The sequence below is a fragment of the Cricetulus griseus genome, chromosome 2 (assembly GCF_003668045.3).
Source record: "Cricetulus griseus strain 17A/GY chromosome 2, alternate assembly CriGri-PICRH-1.0, whole genome shotgun sequence".
NCBI lineage: Eukaryota > Metazoa > Chordata > Mammalia > Rodentia > Cricetidae > Cricetulus > Cricetulus griseus.
In genome coordinates this window covers 17,009,737-17,028,115 of record NC_048595.1, presented here as the reverse complement: position 1 = coordinate 17,028,115, position 18,379 = coordinate 17,009,737, and the positions used below count along the sequence as shown (strand labels likewise).

At 47.8% G+C, this 18,379-nt stretch overlaps 2 protein-coding genes across 4 annotated transcripts in view; both read left to right on the top strand.

The window, feature by feature from the left end:
- Positions 1-4,376, top strand: part of Tcea3 (transcription elongation factor A3) — a 36,687-nt gene extending 32,311 nt beyond the window's left edge. Inside the window, exon 11 of the mRNA XM_035438637.1 lies at positions 4,353-4,376. Within this exon, the coding sequence (XP_035294528.1) occupies positions 4,353-4,376 (24 nt within the window). The remainder of the gene's footprint in view (positions 1-4,352) is intronic.
- Positions 4,377-10,337: 5,961 nt separating this feature from the next.
- On the top strand, positions 10,338-18,108 carry Znf436 (zinc finger protein 436). 3 transcript variants are annotated; one of them, XM_027399734.2, is made up of 3 exons: positions 10,338-10,472; positions 12,796-12,922; positions 15,519-18,108. In XM_027399734.2, exons 2-3 carry the CDS (start codon positions 12,817-12,819, stop codon positions 16,769-16,771), a joined length of 1,359 nt encoding a protein of 452 aa, XP_027255535.1. In that variant the 5' UTR covers positions 10,338-10,472; positions 12,796-12,816; the 3' UTR covers positions 16,772-18,108. The 3 variants fall into 3 exon arrangements, with proteins under 3 accessions (XP_027255535.1, XP_035295397.1, XP_027255534.1); XM_035439506.1 differs by lacking the exon at positions 10,338-10,472 and adding an exon at positions 11,355-11,829; XM_027399733.2 differs by lacking the exon at positions 10,338-10,472 and adding an exon at positions 11,355-11,829 and having other exon boundaries at positions 12,679-12,922.
- The last annotated feature ends 271 nt before the right edge of the window (positions 18,109-18,379 follow it).

Here is an 18,379-nt window from a genome sequence, read left to right as displayed (position 1 = left end):
GGGAGTGTTAGTTTGGAAGGGTGTCAGCTGGGCTGGGTAGCAGCTCAGTTTATTACAGTGTGACCAAGGCTGCCTGTTGAACATGGATGGTCTTGGCTTCCTGGGGACCACAGAGAGGAAGAAAAGGACAGCACTGAGCATTTAGACCAGGCCTCTGAGAATCGCTTTCACAGAAGCTATTGCCCTTGAACTTGGCCACACGTGGATAAGACGGGGAAGCTGAACCCTGTCACAGTAGAGTAGCCCTGAAGTGGCCTGAGTATCCTGTCCTTCTTGGGAAGCTCTGGAAAAGCCTTCTGCCACCCAGTGCTGTGACCTAGTGGCCTGGCTCCTGCAGGGGCAATGGTCTGGTTTTCAGCTTGAGGGCTATACAGAACCTTCCTGGATACTGCTTGCTGGGGGTATAGCTAAGGACTAGAGCATGTTCTGATCTGAATGAGGCCTGGGTTTAATCTCCAGTCTCACACACACACACACACACACACACACACACACACACACACAGAAGTTTCTGTCTCACACACACACACACACACACACACACACACACACACACACACAGAAGTTTCTGTCTTGCCCTGTCCTGCAGCCATTCAGTCCCAAATAAACACACAGAGGCTTATATTAATTATAAACTGTTTGGCCAATGGCTCAGGCTTCTTATTGGCTAGCTCTCTCTTAATTAGTAACCCAATTCTATTAATCTGTGTATCTCCACATGGTCTTGGCTTACCCTTGATGCCCTCTTGCTTCCTTGCTTATTGGTGATGCCCGGATCTCTTGCTGCCTTGGCAGCTACATGGTATCTCTTTGACTCCTCCTATTACCTTTCTCTATCTCTGTTTGGATTTCCCACCTGGCTAAATCCTGCCTGTCCATTTGCTGAAACAGACTTATTCATCAACCAATAAGAGAAACATATATTCATAACATGCAGAAGTACATCCCCCATTTCTCTCTCTCTCTCTCTCTCTCTCTCTCTCTCTCTCTCTCTCTCTCACACACACACACACACACACACACACACACTTATAAAATGTAATTTAGAAGAACATGGAAAAGATACTGGGTAAAATGGATTTAAACATATTACCATGACCTAGCAAAGATCAGTGTTCAATAATGATGGCTGCTATGGGGAAAGGACATTCTGTGTGCCCTTTTGTGCCTGTTGGAAAGGCAGGACCCAAGGGAGGTTGCATCTTGTCTTCTGACAGTATTTTTAGTTAATGTCCACTGCCATGTGGGACAGCTACAGTCCAACCAAGTGATCTGTGACCATCATGCTATTTTTGTTGTTGTTTTGAGACAAAGTCCTGGAACTCCTTACACAGACCAAGCTGGCCTCAAACTCACAAGTACTGGGATCAACGAGACCTCTTATGCTGTTGCCTTTTGGTTTTGTAGTTCTGCTGACTGAACCACCCACCAGGCTAGCAGTGGACAAGGTGAGGAAGATCAAGCAGCAAACACAGACCATGTGATCCAGAGCAACAATAAAAATTCAAATGAAGGAAAACTGCTGAGCCCTGGATGAGGGTAGGGATTAGAGGAGTGGGATGTGGGGGGAAAGTTGCCAATTATTAATCAATCATGAAAAATGATTGGCTCATGGGGGTGTGGTGCTTCCCCCAGCACCTATGCAGAATGTCAGCATCAAATCAGAGGAGTCTTAACTTTGACATGTCAGTGGCCTGACTGATCTTTAGTTCCCTCTCCCCAGCTGAAAACTAGCAGATTGGGGCTGGAGATATAACCCGGGGTGGGCTCTGGGCTCCACCCAGCATAGAGGAGATCCATCCGCTTATAGAGTAGAGGGGAAGGAGAGAAGAAAGGAAGAGGGGAGAAGTACCAAGCCCGGCATGGTACATTTTGCTTGTGATTCTAGCTGCTTGGGAGGCTGAAGGTGGTCGCCTGAGTCTGGGAGTTCAAAGCCAGCCTAGGAAACAATGAAACCCTGTCTCTTATTTTCTTTATTTCATTTCCATTTTACTATTTTATTGTATTTTCAGATAGGGTCTCATGTAAACCAGGATAGACTCAAACTCTGTGTGTAGTTAAGGATGTGTTGAACCTGTGATCCTCTTGACTCCGCTTTCAGGATTTGGGATTACAGGCCTGTGCCACTATGCCCAGTTTATGCTGGAGGTTGAACCCAGGGCATCACGCCTGCTAGGCAAGTACTCTACCAACATAGCTACACCCCCAACTCAAAACTGTCTTTAAGCAAAACAGAAAACATCCTGGCTGGAGAGATGGCTTGCTGGTTAAAAAACACCTATTGCTCTTGCAGAGGACTCAGGTTCAATTCCCAATGCCCACATAGTGTCTCACAACCATCTAAAACTCCCAGTTCAGGGCATCTGATAACCTCTTCTTATCTCCGTGAGCACCAGGCACACATGTGGAACACGTACATTCATGTAGGCAAAACAAACACTCAGAGAAAGAAAATAATTCTAAAAAAAAAAATTAGAAGAAAAAAAATCCATATGTGGTAGTGCATACACGGAGTCCCATTGCTTGGGAGGTAGATGGAGGATAAACACAAGTTCAAGACCAGCTTGATCTACACAGTGACTCTCAAGAGCTGACTGTGTGACTTGGCTTGTGCAGATAGAAATCTCTTCACAAACACTGATGTGTCCTGTTCATAGCTGGCTGAAAGGCCCCGGGGGATTCTGGATCATTATGGGCAAGAATAGATCTAGCATTCAGGTAGAGCTACATGATGCTCATGCTTCCAGTCTCCTTGAGGGTCCTGAGCCCCAGAGCCTCCCCAGTCCCAGTGTGTTCCTCACAGAGCTTCCAAGAAGTATGTGGAGCTTCTCCCATGTTGATATCAGCTGCTCTTTGTGCTGAAGAGAACTTTAGGCAAAGCTAGAAACTTGTAGAACAGCCTTTGATGCAGGTGTGGTGAGCGGTGGTAGTTCTGTCACTGATTGTCTAGCAGCCCCAGACTGAGCCTCCTAGAGCCTGTGTCCTAACAAGGAATTTGAATATGTCACCCCTTAAGTACAAACATGTAAGCAGAGCTCTTGCCTCCTGGAGTGACTGTAGGGACTACAAAGTTTCCATCTGTCCTGGTCACCCATGGGGTAACACTGCTGGGTAGTGACAGTGGAGGAGCTGGTGTCTTCTGGGCGTCATCCCATCCCAGAATGGGTGGTCAGCGTCCTTCCACCTGTCCTGGACCTCCACCAGAAGATGGAGTCTGGAAATAGACTGGATAGGGAAATCTGCCTCAGGGGGTTGGGAGGATGGCTGGGGGGTGTTGGAGGTGGAAATCACTTTCTGCCGAGCCGATAACCCATGTCCTGTCCTCAGGATCCACACAGAGAGTGTGTTGTGCCCAAACTCTGAACCCCCAAATCACCAAGAGACCCAATCAGATGCAAAAGCAAAGAGTCTTTAATTTTATGAGTTAACTCGGGTTCCCCTGTCCATCCGACACAGTGGGTAAAGCAGGAGGTCCTCAAGCAGCAGTGGGGCAGGGAATATATTGGAGGAGAGCAAGGGTGGCTTCCTAGGGATTAGGGCAAGGTTGGGAGCTCAGCACCTGTTGTTGAGTTAGGGACCTATGTCTTGCTGGGTCTTTTCTGCAGCCTGTCATGGCTGCCAAAGCAGGGGGCTGGGTGAGGGTCTGGGCCTATCAGGTCCTAACTTAGGTCCTCAGCCTTGGTGGCAAGCACCTGATCTACTGAGCCTTCTCCCCAGCCCATGAGTATTTTAAAGAGACACTGTGGAAAAGATATCAGAACCCAACTATCTCTTATGTTCTCTGTGTCTTAAAGATTTAGAGCCTGAATCTTCTTTGTCAGTAACTGTACTGTTGACAAAGGAGATGAATCAGATTAAACAGTGAAGGAACAAGCCAGTGCAAGTCCACACATGACATGGCACACATGCTCCTTGACAAAAGGACACACAAAAGACTGAATGGGCCGGGCCGTAGGTTTTTTAATACCCTCCCTGTGTGCTTTCCTGTCCCCACCCATGATCCATCAATTCATGCGGTTTCAATGGCAAGGACTGGAAAGAGCTTTGCAAGATCACAGGTGTGACTGCATTCAGGTCCCCTGCTCTGCCACCCCATTTCAAAGTGTCCACTTCTCCCGTGCTTGGGGGCTTAAAGTTCCTGCAGGGCAGGCTTCTGCCTCACCTTCACCTTGGTTCCATAGCCATACTGGCCTCTCAGATCTTTCTGGACTGTTGAGAGGCCTCTTAACTCCAAGGCTGTCTTCATCAAGCTTTAGGCAAATTAACACTAACATCAACTACTCAGGAAGGCTTTCTGAAGGAGGGCAGATTGTCCATGTGTTGTCTGTCATGTCTCCCCCTCCCTCTGCCAGGAGAAAAAGGGCAAGGTTGGATGAGGTGAAGCAGAGAGAAGACATGTTTTGGGAGTTTTGGGAAAAGATCTTACTGAGTTATTTCAGCAAAAAAATATTGAAAATAAAAGCCCATTAAATAACTTGCAACTAATGTAGAGGGTATTTGTATTTTCAGAAGGGGCTGGGAAATAGCTCAGTTGGTAGAACATTGCCTTATATGCGTGAGACCCTTTGGTTGTCTGATCCCCAACACTGGCAGGGGTCAGGAGTGTTACAGGCATCTAAAATATGGTATCTAAGTCTTTATTTGTATTTATTGTATAACAGAGAGACAGACAGACAGAATAGGCAACCGGGACCCTGGTGAGCTTCTAACTCATACAAAATTAACGATGACCTGAGCTCCTGAGCTTCCCTATTAGCTGGGATTACAGGTGGGCAATAATATGCCCAGTTTATGTGGTGCTAAAGGTCAAGCCATGGCCTTGTGAATGCTAGGCAAGCACTCTACATCCTGTAACACCCTTAGCCCTGGAAAGTCTTTCTTAGCTTTTTTTTTATGTATATGAGTGTCTGCCTGCATGCATGGCAGAGTACCAAGCGCATGCCTGGTACCCACACAAACCAGGAGAAGGTATGGGATAACTCTGGAACTGGGGTTACAGAAGATTGTGAGCCTCAATGTGGGTGCTGGGAATCAAACCTGGGACCTCTCTGAAAGCAGCAAGTACTCTTTGTCACTGAACCATCTCTCCAGTGTCCCCTTCCCCTGAAATCTTAATCATCTCATTGAGGCTACCAGGTCTCTCTTGCTAGTCCTCCATTCTCTTTAAGTCAAGACTGTGTCACTCAGGGCCTCTCAGATACAGCCAAGTCCCTCTGTTGTGAAGCCCTTCTCTCCATCACTTCTATGATCAACAGGCTTCGCAAGATTCTCTTTCAGGGACTGATGGAAAGTCCTTCAGCTGGGCTCCCAGCGCAGTGGCCTTCCTATTCCACTTTTGTCAGCTCACCTGAGTGGCCTCAGTCATCCTCAGTGCATTTCTATCAGCCCACAAATCAAGTTCAAAAGCCTTATCCAGCTTGCAGTGTGTCTCTCCATCTGCTAGCTGCCTGTGTTTTATGTTTTGAAAAATCTGGAGGCTTTTTTTTTTTTTTTTGAAATGGTTTGGTAGATGCTTTCCCTCTTCCTGTCTTTTTTAAATGTGTATTGGTGTTTTACCGACATGTATGCCTATATAGGAGTGCCTGATCCCCTGGAACTGGAGTCACAGACAGTTATGAGTTGCCATGCGGGTGCTGGGAATTGAACCCCGTCCTCTGGAAGAGCAGCCAGTGGTCTTAACCTGCCAACTGGCCACATCTTAAATGGCTCAATTTTCTCATCTTCCACCTCCCTCCCTTCCTCTCTCTCTCTCTCTCTCTCTCTCTCTCTCTCTCTCTCTCTCTCTCTCTCTGGGTTTTTTGAGACAGGGTTTCTCTGTGGCTTTGGAGACTGTCCTGGAACTCACTCTTGTAAACCAGACCAGGCTGGTCTCCAACTCACCGAGATCCTCCTGCCTCTGCCTCCTGAGTGCTGGGATTAAAGGCGTGCGCCACCACTGCCTAGCCTCCACTTCTACTCTCTTGCTGCTCTAGCCTAAGTGGTCTATTTTTCATATTCATTACCACAAGGCCCTTCCTACCTATGGCTAGCTGTTTGGCTTCCTCCACCCCAGACTGGTGCAAATTGTACCCATTCCTCAAGCTCACCTTTGACAGACACATTCCCTTGCAATTCCCACCCCCAGGCAACAGGAGATGGGGCCTCAGAACTCCCCTACCTCTTCTAGCTCAGTCTCTTGTTGTAGTCCATGATTCTTAAAATACTTCTGTCTCACAGTGCCAGTAGCATCTGTCAGTCAGTGGGCATTTACCAAGTGGGTATCTGGGGCGCACTACTGGGTAACTCTCCATGCTTCCAGTTTTCCACTGCAAAACATTAGCTATACTCACTCCTAGCATGAAGCTAACAACATGTGAAATGCTTAGACTCCTGCTTTACACACACACTATCTGGTAGCAACAGCTACTCCTTTTGCTAAGAGCACCTGATGGTGACTTTCTCAGTGAACCCTTTGGCCCAAGAACTGGGTCGCTTGGGCCACTGGGTTGTGGAGCTAATGGCGACTGGACCTAGGACTTTCAGCATTCTAGGCAAGTGCTCTACCACTGAACTACATCTCCAGTCCCCCCCCACCCCCACCCCTTTCATTTTATTTACTTTTTTGAGATGAGGTCTCACCTAAGCTTCCCAGGCTGACTTTGAACTTGGATCTTCCTACATTTGCCTCCTTAGTAACTGGAGGTACAGACCGACTTGACTTGGTGGTATTAAACCTTTTAAAAAATTACTTAAGCCGGCATTGGTGGCACATACCTTTAAGCTGGCACTTAGGAGGCAGAGACAGGTGGATCACTGTGAGTTTGAGGCTAGCCTGGTCTACTGAGTTCCAGATCGGCCATCTTCCTAGTCTTGGTTATTTTCAACACAGGGTTTCTCTGTGTAGCCCTGGCTGTCCTGGAACTTTCTCTGTTGGCCAGGCTGGCCTCAAACTCAGAGATCTATCTGCCTGCCTCTGCCTCCCAAGTGCTGGGATTAAAGGCCACCAACGCCCGGCAACTTCTTCAGCTCTTAAAGGCTGAAGCTGTGGCTCAGCGGTCAAGTATTTGTCTAGCAGTCTAACATATGGGAGGCTCTTTCCCTCCTTCAGTTCCCCACCCTCCCCCATCCTGGCAACAACTAGAGCTCTGTTTGTATTATTAGACTCTTTATAAGCTGAGAAGCCCAAAGTTCAGGGAGTAATTTGTTCTTGGGAGACAGCTTGGATTTGGACCCAGATCCCCAGTTACCTTCTGAGTCACTTCATATGGCTTCACCACACAGAACATCTGTGACACATTTAACTCCCTCCTGACTTGGATAATGGCCACCATGTGCCAAGGCCCTCCTCTGTGTCATTCTCACGATTAATCCTCACAGCAGTCCTGCAGCCATTTAGGGGGTGGTATCCAATTCCTAGCTAAGTATCTAGTACAGGAATGGCATAATATCCTGGGTCCAGTTGATGTCCTTAAATAGCCTAGACAATACCTAATCAGTTTGTTGTGCATTTTTAAAGCTATGCTCTACATTTTTGGTAAAATCCTTTCTTGGGGGAAAACCAGCAGAAGCGTTATGGGACCAAGTGCCCCAGTCCCCTGTGCCCTGCTCTTCTCCCGCAGAGCCCGTCTGCTCTTGTCACCCAGGCCAGCACTCCTCCCTCCACCCCCAGGGCCTTCATGCAGGACCGACTACCAGCTTCACTGATCTGCAGCCAAAGGCAGAGACAGGCAGGCAGGCAAGGGAGCATGAGACGCTGTCCTCGCCCTGCTTCTTTGCTCTGCCACTCTTCCCTCAGGTCCTAAGGAACCAAGCCATGCTGGAACAGAGCTGTCCTTTCACGCCTCTGTGCCTTTGCACAAACTGTTCAAGACTAAAGCTCTCCCTCCTACAGTCTCCATCTCTGACATGCCCACGAATCTGCAAGACTTCTTGGATGTCACCTCCATTGCAAAGCCTCCTTCTTTCCCAGGGAGAAGTGGGTGGCAGGCGGGAACATGACAGGATGCAAGTCTGGGTGCAGCTCTAAGGTCAAGGGAAATCCAGGTCATTTCCTTTGAAAAAGAAAATTGAGAAAATAGAATTACAAATATGGAGCCATATTTTAAAATGTTTAACAGATTAATGCTTCTGATAACAAAGAAAAGCTACATTTGGACTGCTCATAGATAACCATAAGATTTACTAAAACATGGGGCCAGGGAACTGCTTCAGAGATTAAAAATGCTTGTTCTTTTAGAGGACTGGAGTTTGCCAGCATTGGATGGCCCACAATGGCCTGCAATTCCAGCTCCAGGGGGATCTCCTGGCTTTCTCAGGACACGTACCTGGGTGTACACACACACACACACACACACACACACACACACACGGTAGGGAATTAATAAAATGAATCTTTAGAAAAATGTTTATAGCCAGTCATTGGTGGCGCACGCCTTTAATCCCAGCACTCAGGAGGCAGAGGCAGGTGGATCTCTGTGAGTTCAAGGCCAGCCTGGTCTCCAGAGCAAATGCCAGGACAGGCTCCAAAGCCACAGAGAAACCTTGTCTCGAAAAACAAAACAAAAACAACCATTTACAGAACCCCATCGGAACAGTGATTCAGCAGCAAATGCTTATTTTAAAGACTTTCAAGGAAGATCCTCATTTCCCCAGGGCCAAGATCTACTGAAGCCTCCACACGAAGAAGGTATTCATCATCTAATGGGTGACGGGGACAGACAGGACTTTCCAATTCACTCTAGAAAACCCAAAACCGTATTTCGAATGACATTGAACCATAGGGCAGGAAGCTGCTGCCTCCTCCAGTGACAACCGCCCCCCCCAACCCACAGAGTTAGGCAGCAAGCTGCTACAGGAAGACCCATAAACCCTGTCTTTCCTGCCCCACCCTCCCAGGTGATGGAACATCCTGCTCAAAGCTTCTCCATTCCCAGGTGGATAAAGAAAAAGCACTTACTCCTGAGGCAAGCTGACAAGCTGGGCACACAGCCATTCTGCCACCCCCATCCTTGGGAATAAAAAGAATAGCCAGAGGGACAAAGGAGGGCTTAAAAGCTTGACAGCAAAGGGACAAAAGGCCTCAAGTTTACAAAGCAATCTTCGAGAAGAGACCTGAAAAGGGAGCCCCTTCCAAGATGGGGCTGGGCCCTCTTCTGACCTTAAAAGACCTGTTGTTAAGCAGCCCAGCTCTGCACCAGTCATCCACTTTGTTTCTGGGAGTTCAGTTATTGACCCCTGTTTTTGACCACTCAGTTTTCTGAGTGAGGCCTCAACTTTCTGGGTTATTGGCAATCCCATATACTAGGCTTGAATACATACACATACCATAAACTTGAACCGGCCCACAGGCCCAACTTCCACTTTCTTACGTATTTCCAACAGAAATAATAGTGTGAGGATAAGGTCAACCCAGAGTTGTTATGATTTCCCAGACCTTCAGGCCATCAGATACACCCATGAACCTTTCTGGAAGTTTCTCCTGTTACCAAAGACTATCCAAATACGTAGGGTCCAATTGTTCTTTCTGTCTGACCTTTATGTCCACATTCTTCTGACTCTTGTAAATCCTTCAGGATTCTAATTTACATGGTGGCTGGGTCAATTTTACAGTAGGTAGAATGGAACAATTCTGTGGCATCTAAACATTTTTGCGACCCAGCTTTGGGAGTGGAAGAGAAGGACAGGCAGAAGAGATGTTTTATGGCTGGTAGGGGTCCTGCTAGCTCATTTTTAGATCCCCGAGCAATGTAGCCATAAATAACTGGGCACTGGGAACAGGACACTCTAATAAAAAGCATGGTCGGGAGTCATATTTGAAAAAAAAATTTTTTTTAAGTCCTTCAGTGCATGGATGTAGCTACAAAACAAAAGAAAAGCCCCTTTCCCCAGCCCAGGCAGAGCAGTCTCCTGTTCAGTCAGAGACAACAGGCTTCTGGGCATCAAGCCAAGGTTCTGGGGATATTTATAACTTGAAGAGGGTGGGAGTCCCTAATAAGCTGCTATATTCTTTTTCCATCACTTCCCTCTCCAAGGCTACAGCAAGCTGGGAGCGCTTCCTTACACAGAATGTCTGCTTTGCCTAGCCCTCGCCTTCCATTGTGTAATTCCTTCATCCAGGCTGGGGAAAGGGAAGGCTCCAAGTCCTTCCGTTTGGAGAATTCTTACTGAATGCAGTTTAGCTACTGCTGGTGTTTCTTGGCCAGCTGTTACGGCCTCAGAGACCTGTTTATGAGCTTGTGGTTTCTCCGAGCAATAGCACAGTCTGAGATCTCTGCAAACCTTGAAGCTTTGGGCTCAATCCTACCATCGAATCCTGGCCTTTGCCTGTTTAGTCTATGGATTAGGATTTCTACCCGTGGCTCTGAGGTCTCCGGAATCTGCTGGTGGTATCTAGAATCTTTCCGAACATCAGGGCTCTTTAGAACTCTGAGGCTTGGGGATTTCAGGCCTCTCGAGGATCCCAGCGATCCACTGGATCTTTCACAGACCAGGAGGTAAGCCTTTTCGTTCCACCCTAACCCGGTCTGTGGCTCTTTTGAAACAGACCTAGATTACTATTAGGATTCTTTCGGGTTCTGGTCATCGTAATCGTCCAGGGTCTCCATGCTGTTGGGAGGTCTTCACAGGAATTCATTCAACAGAGAGACAGCCAAAAGTGCAAGGTCCTTGAGTCTCCACTCTGAGGCCAGTTACCTCCCTACACACCCTAGCTTCTGATTTCAGTGTTCTGGCGTTTTAGATAAGTGCACTTTCTCTATAAAAGAGCGCGAGAAGCTCCCGACAGGGTTAACAGGATACCCCGGGCCGGGCTGCGGACAGCACTCCTGCAGAGGGCGTGTAGCACGAAGCCTCCTGGGATATGTAGTCGGCAGGCGGGTTGCGAATGCCGCAAGGTCTGCTTGGAGTTGTAGTTCTCGGACACGGGGAGTAACCGCTGCAGGCGGCGCTGGGAGGTGTTGTGAGCACGTGGGCGGGGCCCAAAGTTCCGTCGCGGCTTGGGAGTCTCCCGAGGGAGGGAACTGGAGCCTTTTCCCGCTCTGGCCTGGGCTGTCAAATGAGGGCTGATCCCAGCTGAGTTCAGCCCAGGCCGCCACACTTAGTCTGACATCGCGGATAATATCTGACTCAAAGACGGCGGTGGCGCCGTGAGAAAAGACAGGGACGCCTCCTTTACTGAGTCGCGCTGTGGTCTCCGAGAAGAAAGTGGAGGATACTCCGTCTGGTCTTGAAGGACGTGGTGCCGTCTCCTCCCTTTTGTTCTTTTCCCACCCCTGCTCTTGGCCTCTAAGTGGCCTTTGTACGCCAGAGTGGAACTGCAAGTCCCGGCAGGCCGCGAGGCGCACGCACGCGTGCTGGAGATGCTCGGCCACGCGGCAGGAGGAGGGCCGATGATTTGGCATCTGATTGGCCGAGTGTTTTATGATTTTTTTTTGTTGATTGGCTGAGGTTGCTGCCGGAAAGGCCCCCAGCCCAGAGATGGAAGAGCAGAGGCGTTCTTAGGGCTGGGTTGAAAGCCTCCTCCCTCAAATAGCATCGGCCTGACCCCCACCCAGGGGGCACCTAGCCAGAGGCTGTCCTCCCTTACATTGCATGTACTCGAAATTAACGGAGGCACGGACAGCGGGTCACGTTCGGGGATCAGGGAGGAGAGTGGCCGGTCCTGGGCCGTCCCCGCATACCCTGCCCTCAGAACTCCAGCCCTAGGGAGTGGGCAGGGCCTCTGGCCGCGCCTCACTCCCTGCTTTTCGCCTCCTTCAGCCTTGTCTACTAGCTGCTTTCCCTGCTCTCTCTCCCAGGAGACGAACGCTTGAGCCTGAGATGGCAGCCACCCTGCTCATGGCTGGGTCCCAGGTAAGCCGGGGGTGGCTTCCCGGACCTCGCCTCTGCTTATCCATCTCGCCCGGTGTTTCCCCGTTCTGCAAACCCCTATAGGAAACCCCTGGGATTAGCTCATTTCACTGTTCTGTTGCAGGGCCTTAGTGCTGGCTGATTTAGCCATATACAAACATAGATCGAACATCTATCTATTGCATGTCTTTAAATACTAGGGAGAATAAAACCGAACAAGATGGGTGGTACCCTCCTTGCCAACGTTCTGTGGAGAGAGAGGTGCATAGGATTATCCTTGATACAAAGTGATAAGTACTCTTCTTTGCCTTAACAAGGAAGTTACTGGGAACCAGTAAATCGTGATTAACTCCTAGATGAGGTATCCGAGGAAGGAATGAAGGGCAAAAGGGAGGGTGGGGACACAAAATAACAGTTGGCACTTTGGATCATAAAGAGGAGAATTTCACTGGTCTTAGAAAAGAACATTGTAGCCGGGCGTTGGTGGTGCACACCTTTAGTCCCAGCACTCGGGAGACAGAGTCAGGTGGATCTCTGTGAGTTCGAGACCAGCATGGTCTACAAGAGCTAGTTCCAGGACAGCCTCCAAAGCCACAGAGAAACCCTGTCTCGAAAAACAAAACAAAATCCCAGGAAGAAAAAGAAAAGAACATTGTATGTAGAGATATAGAGCCATGTAAGTTCTATGTCTGTTCTGAAGAGGAAGTGGCAAGAAAATAAGGGTCCCCAAGTGGGCAGGGATGTCTAGTAGAATGCCTGAGGAGGCAGCTAGCAGATTGCCCCTGCCTTTTGACCACGTGTTTTTATTTATTTATTTTTCTTTCTTTCTTATTTCTTCTCTGGAATCTACAGATCAGACTTAATGCCATTGCCTTCTCGACATTTCTAATCATGTCTCTAATTTCAAGAAGAAAAGCTGGTACTAAACTCCTAGGTACTAAGTAGTGAGGAAGCATTGTGTGATTTCAGGCCCCTGTGACATTTGAAGATATGGCCATGTACCTCACTCGGGAAGAATGGAGACCTCTGGATCCTACACAAAGAGATCTTTACAGGGATGTGATGCAGGAGAATTATGGAAATGTTGTCTCATTGGGTGAGTCAGGATTTTTTATCTATTTTCATCTCCTGTCATGAAACTGTCAAAATGGCTTAGGTCTTTCGATTCAGACTTGTTTTTTTTTTTTTGAGGAAAACAACACAACTAGTTATGCAAAGCTTTAAATGTGGACGATCTATGTTATGTGGCCAAAAAAAGAAAAAGAATTTCTGCAGTTTTAGAGACTTTGAGGGTTCTCGTGCCCTGAGTCATTTGCCACCCTGCAGCCTGTTTGTACAGATCACTGACCAAACAGGTCTGACGCTGCGGTGCCTGCCAGGTCATACGTGCCCTGTAAATGGCACTTTTTCTCTGGGGCGCTAGGAGATGAGGGGTTCTGAAGCAGGTTCACAGAAGGGCAGAAGCCACCCCTTTTGTGTTTGTTTTGGCTCCATAGCTGCAGCTTTGCCTCAGGTACTTTGTTGAGGTAGCTTCTTGTCTAGAGCTGTTTCAGAGGTGATCATCCTTCCAAGTGTGCTGTGTTGTGCTGATTAGTCAGGTCACAAAGCCTAACTAGAGGAGAACTTGTGAGGCTCTGGATGCAGCTCAGTGGGTAGAGTGTTTCGAATACTTGAAGTGCTGGGCTTGATCCTCAGAACTACATAAGCTAAGCACAGGACTAAGATATTTTAAAATGTTTTTATTCTCAGAATAAAAAGTGACCTGAGGGGTTTTCTTAGCTTAGACTTTTTTCTGATGTCCCAATTTCTTTGGATTCTTCTTTTTATTTATTTTTTAATTCATTTTTAGGTGATAGTAAATGATGGGTTTCATTGTGGTGTTTTTCATATATATGTGTTGGTATACTTTATTCTGATTTGTTCCCCTACCCTGCTTCTTCCTTGAGCCCTTCTTTGTCCCTTGAATCATTCCTTAAAAACAGCAACAACTCCACTATCAAAAACAAAACAAACAAAAATAAAAATGGGTTGAAGAGATGACTTGGCTGTTAAGACCATGTATTGCTATTGCAGAGGACCTGAGTTCAGTACCCACATCAGGCATCTCACAACCACCTGTAATTCCAGTTCCAGGGGATCAGATGCCCTCTTCTGTCCCTGAAGGGCACCTGCAATCACAGGTACCCATACACCAACCCAGACACAAACACATAGTTAAAAATGAAGTAAAAATGAAATAGCCATAACTATGTTATTTACCCAGATCTATTGCAAATACAGCCTAAATATATCACTCCACAAAACAATAACAAAGGAAGAAAAGGGAGATTTGTTTGTTTTGTTTTCTTTTTTTTTTTTTTTCTGAGACAGGGTTTCTCTGTAGCTTTGGAGTCTGTCCTGGAACTCACTCTGTAGACCAGGCTGCTCTCAAATTCAGAGAGCTCCTCCTGCCTCTGCCTCCCAAGTGCTGGGATTAAAGTTGTGTGCTACCATCACCTGACAGAAAGGAGCATTTTTAAAAAGACATGCTCTTGTATCCCAATAGACTATCTAAGAGCACTTCTTATATAGAATCACCAAGAGCCTTGTTGCTTACCCAGATAAATTTAGGGGAGCGTTAAGAAATGTTTCCAAGGCACTTTGTGGTTTTGTTTCTCCTTCTAATGTGTATGGACGTTCTGTCTGAATGAATGTCTGTGCACCATGTGCATACCTGGTGCCTACGGAGGCCAGAAGAGGGCATCAGATCCCCTGAAACTGGAGTTACAGACAGTTTGTATGCTGCCTGATGTTGGGTGTTGGGAACTGTGCTCAGGTCTTCTTGCAAAAGCAGCAAGTGCTCTGGACCACTGAGCCATCTGTCAGGCTCTTCAAGGTGTTTTTGTTTGTCTATCTCAGGGTCCCTTGGATCCTTTAATGTATCATTAAATATTTGGATTTTTTTTTCTTTTCATGATAGGGTTTCTCTGTGTAACAACCCTGGCTATCCTAGAACTCGTTTATAGACCAGGCTGGCTTGAACTCACAGAGATCCCCCTGCCTCTGCTTCCCAAGTGCTGGGAGTAAAGGCATATGCCACCAAGCTGAGCTTGGATTTCTTTTCTGTTGCTTGCTTTGTGGTGTGTGTGTGTGTGTGTGTGTGTGTGTGTGTGTGTGTGTGTGTGCTGGGGTATGTGTGCATGTGAGTGTGTGTGTGTGTGTGTATGTGTGTGTGTGTGTGCTGGGGTATGTGTGCATGTGAGTGTGTGTGTGATGTCTTACATGTACCTGTGTGCACACGGATGTGCAAATGACCTTTCGAAAGCCACTTCACCTCTCTGAGTTTTATGGAGATGATGAGTTTTATGGAGATGGACTTTCATGGTAATTGACATATATTCATGTTAAGAATTTAGGGTGTCAACATTTCAACCCACCCTCCCCTGTGGATGATACACCTACCTCCCACTTTTGCATTCTTACCTGCTGCTGAAATAAACTAAAGAGAAAACTAAAAGAAAGAGAACTGGGTACTGGAGCTAGGCGTGGTGTAGGTGATTGGTAGAGCACTTAAATGCCAAGCCCAAAATCCTGGGTTTACTCTCCAGCACCTTGAGTGGGGGAATAAATAGAACCCCTTAGGGGAGTGCTTAGAACACAGTAGATACGTTTGTGCACTGACTGGTCTCTACGTTATCCACTCTTCTGTACAGATTTTGAGATCAGGAGTGAGAATGAAGCAAACCAGAAAGAAGAGCTTAGTGAGGACGTAGAATTTGTGACCATGTCTGAAGAGCCTATTGGGGATGCTGAGAAGAATCCTGAAAGCGAAGAGGCCTTTGAAAGTGGGGACAGGTCCGAAAGACAGTGGGGAGACCTGACAGCAGAAGAGTGGGTCAGCTACCCCCTCCAGCAGGTCACCGACCTGCTTGTCCACAAAGAAGTCCACGCAGACATCCGCTATCACATATGTTCGCAGTGTGGAAAGGCCTTCGGTCAGATTTCAGACCTCAATCGGCACCAGAAAACCCACACGGGAGACAGACCCTATAAGTGTTACGAATGTGGCAAGGGCTTCAGCCGCAGCTCCCACCTGATCCAGCATCAGAGGACACACACTGGCGAGCGGCCCTACGACTGCAACGAGTGCGGGAAAAGCTTCGGGAGGAGCTCTCACCTCATTCAGCACCAGACAATCCACACCGGGGAGAAGCCTCACAAATGTAACGAGTGCGGGAAAAGCTTCTGCCGGCTCTCTCACCTCATCCAGCATCAGCGGACCCACAGCGGGGAGAAGCCGTACGAGTGCGAGGAGTGCGGGAAGAGCTTCAGCCGGAGCTCCCACCTGGCGCAGCACCAGCGGACTCACACGGGTGAGAAGCCGTACGAGTGCAATGAGTGCGGGCGCGGCTTCAGCGAGAGGTCCGACCTCATCAAACACTACCGCGTCCACACGGGAGAGAGGCCCTACAAGTGCGAGGAGTGCGGGAAGCACTTCAGTCAGAACTCTGACCTGGTGCGGCACCGCAGGGCCCACACCGGGGAGAAACCGTACCACTGTAACGAATGTGGGGAAAACTTCAGCCGCATCTCACACTTGGTTCAGCACCAGAGGACTCACACGGGAGAGAAGCCGTATGAGTGCACCGCCTGTGGGAAAAGCTTCAGCCGGAGCTCCCATCTTATCACACACCAGAAGATTCACACCGGCGAGAAGCCCTACGAGTGTAACGAGTGTTGGCGAAGCTTTGGGGAGAGGTCAGATCTGATTAAGCACCAGAGAACCCACACGGGGGAAAAGCCCTATGAGTGTGTGCAGTGCGGAAAGGGGTTTACGCAAAGCTCCAACCTCATCACACATCAGAGAGTTCACACGGGAGAGAAGCCTTACGAATGTACCGAGTGTGATAAGAGCTTCAGCCGGAGCTCAGCTCTTATTAAACACAAGAGAGTCCATACGGACTAAGTCCAGTGATCCCGTGTAAGAAACGATTCATTTGAAGGTACAGTCGTATCTGATGACAGTGAGCCTTCTTAAGACCGACTTTCCTTGTTGTGGGCCACAGTGAAGACACAGAAGAAGACAACCCTTTTGAAATCCCCACCCACAGCTTTGGGGATGTTATCCCCCCCATAGTTATTTTTATTCACTGATTATTATATTAATTGTTTCATCAAAATCAGCCCCCATCCCAAGTAACTTGAAAGCTCAAGACTAGAGGATGAGATGCTGGCGGATGCTTAGGCCTGGAGATGGAGTAGATCTTTAAAGAGTGTTTCTCTTTTGGATCTCTGGTCCCAAAAGACTGCAGTGGGAATGCAGCACTGAAACAGGGTGGCCGCGGCTGCATTGGCAGAGGGCAGGCAGACTTGTCCTGAGTTGTCATTGTCCACACACTGCACTTCCAAAGCGCTTTCTCCTTGAGGAGCTCGTATCTGTGTCTTGCCATCTTCTCGACACAGGATCCTGCACACTGAAGGCAGCCATCTCATCATTTCTCCTTTTTCTCGCTTGTTTGAAAGCTGCCGGAAGATACAGTGTGAAAGGGAAAAGGAGGTGCAGGGTTAATTAAGGACCAAGGGCCCATGGATGGTGGTGACCTTGGCAAGAGATAGATAGATACCCATTGATGCTGTCATTAATCAGGTTTATGTATTTTTTCAAAAATCACTTTAGGGATCATAGTGTGGAAACTGCCTTTAGGAAAAGATAGGACTGTAAGTTATGATGGAATGAAAGTAGGAAGCGAACTGACCCCTTCAGGGAAGGGGGCACAGAACCCTTCCCAGGGAGTGTCAGTCATTTCTGGGTTCTTTGCCATCTATCTTTAAGATCACTTGCCCCTGTACTGCTAACTCTAGGGTTTGATAGGGCCACACCCCAGTCTTTATCTTAGCTTGCATAAAGGCATGTGTATGTACAGTGAAATGTGTATTCTAATAGTAGAAACCGAATTCATAAGCATTAGCATGTTCTTATGGGGTGTAGATCCTAAGATAGAACTGTAGACATAACTCTGTTGTGAGAAATGTCCTTTATTTTTCTTTTGTTATGGGAAAAAAATTTTACACTAGTGCTCAAGCCTGCACTGTCCTGTAAGGTTTTGTCTTGGACAGAACCAAACTCTTGTTTGTATGTTTCCATCAGTTGTGAGATAATGACTGGACAGTTAGGTCCATTGTCCTTTCTCAGACTGAGTTATCTTCTCCTGTGATGAAAACCTCTTTGGCCTCATCAGAAGAAATGAATAAACCTAAAAGAGGAATGTGTTTCCAGCCTCCAGATACAAATAGTTAAAACGAGAGTTGACCCAGTGTACCTCAGTTCTCCTTCTCTCAGCCCATTGAGATAGCCCGGATATTGGTGCTTATCCAGTCCCGTGGGGATGGAAGGGAACCGGTGCCCAGTGTGTTTCTATGGTGCTTAGTGCAAAGTTGCAAACGTTAACTTTTTTTTTAAGAGAACTTTTTTTTCCAGGGGGTATGGGGGAACAAGTAAGGGTGGCACATGCCTTTAATCCCAGTACTCAGGAGGCAGAGGCTGGCAGAGCTCTGTGAGTTCAAGGCCAGCCTG

Excerpts from the sequence above, each read along its gene's own strand:
- Znf436 (XM_035439506.1), top strand. The coding sequence starts at position 11,797 with ATGGCAGCCACCCTGCTCATGGCTGGGTCCCAG. Across the intron at positions 11,830-12,795 it reads TGCTCATGGCTGGGTCCCAG|GCCCCTGTGACATTTGAAGA; the intron begins GTAAGCCGGGGG and ends GTGTGATTTCAG. Across the intron at positions 12,923-15,518 it reads TGGAAATGTTGTCTCATTGG|ATTTTGAGATCAGGAGTGAG; the intron begins GTGAGTCAGGAT and ends TCTTCTGTACAG.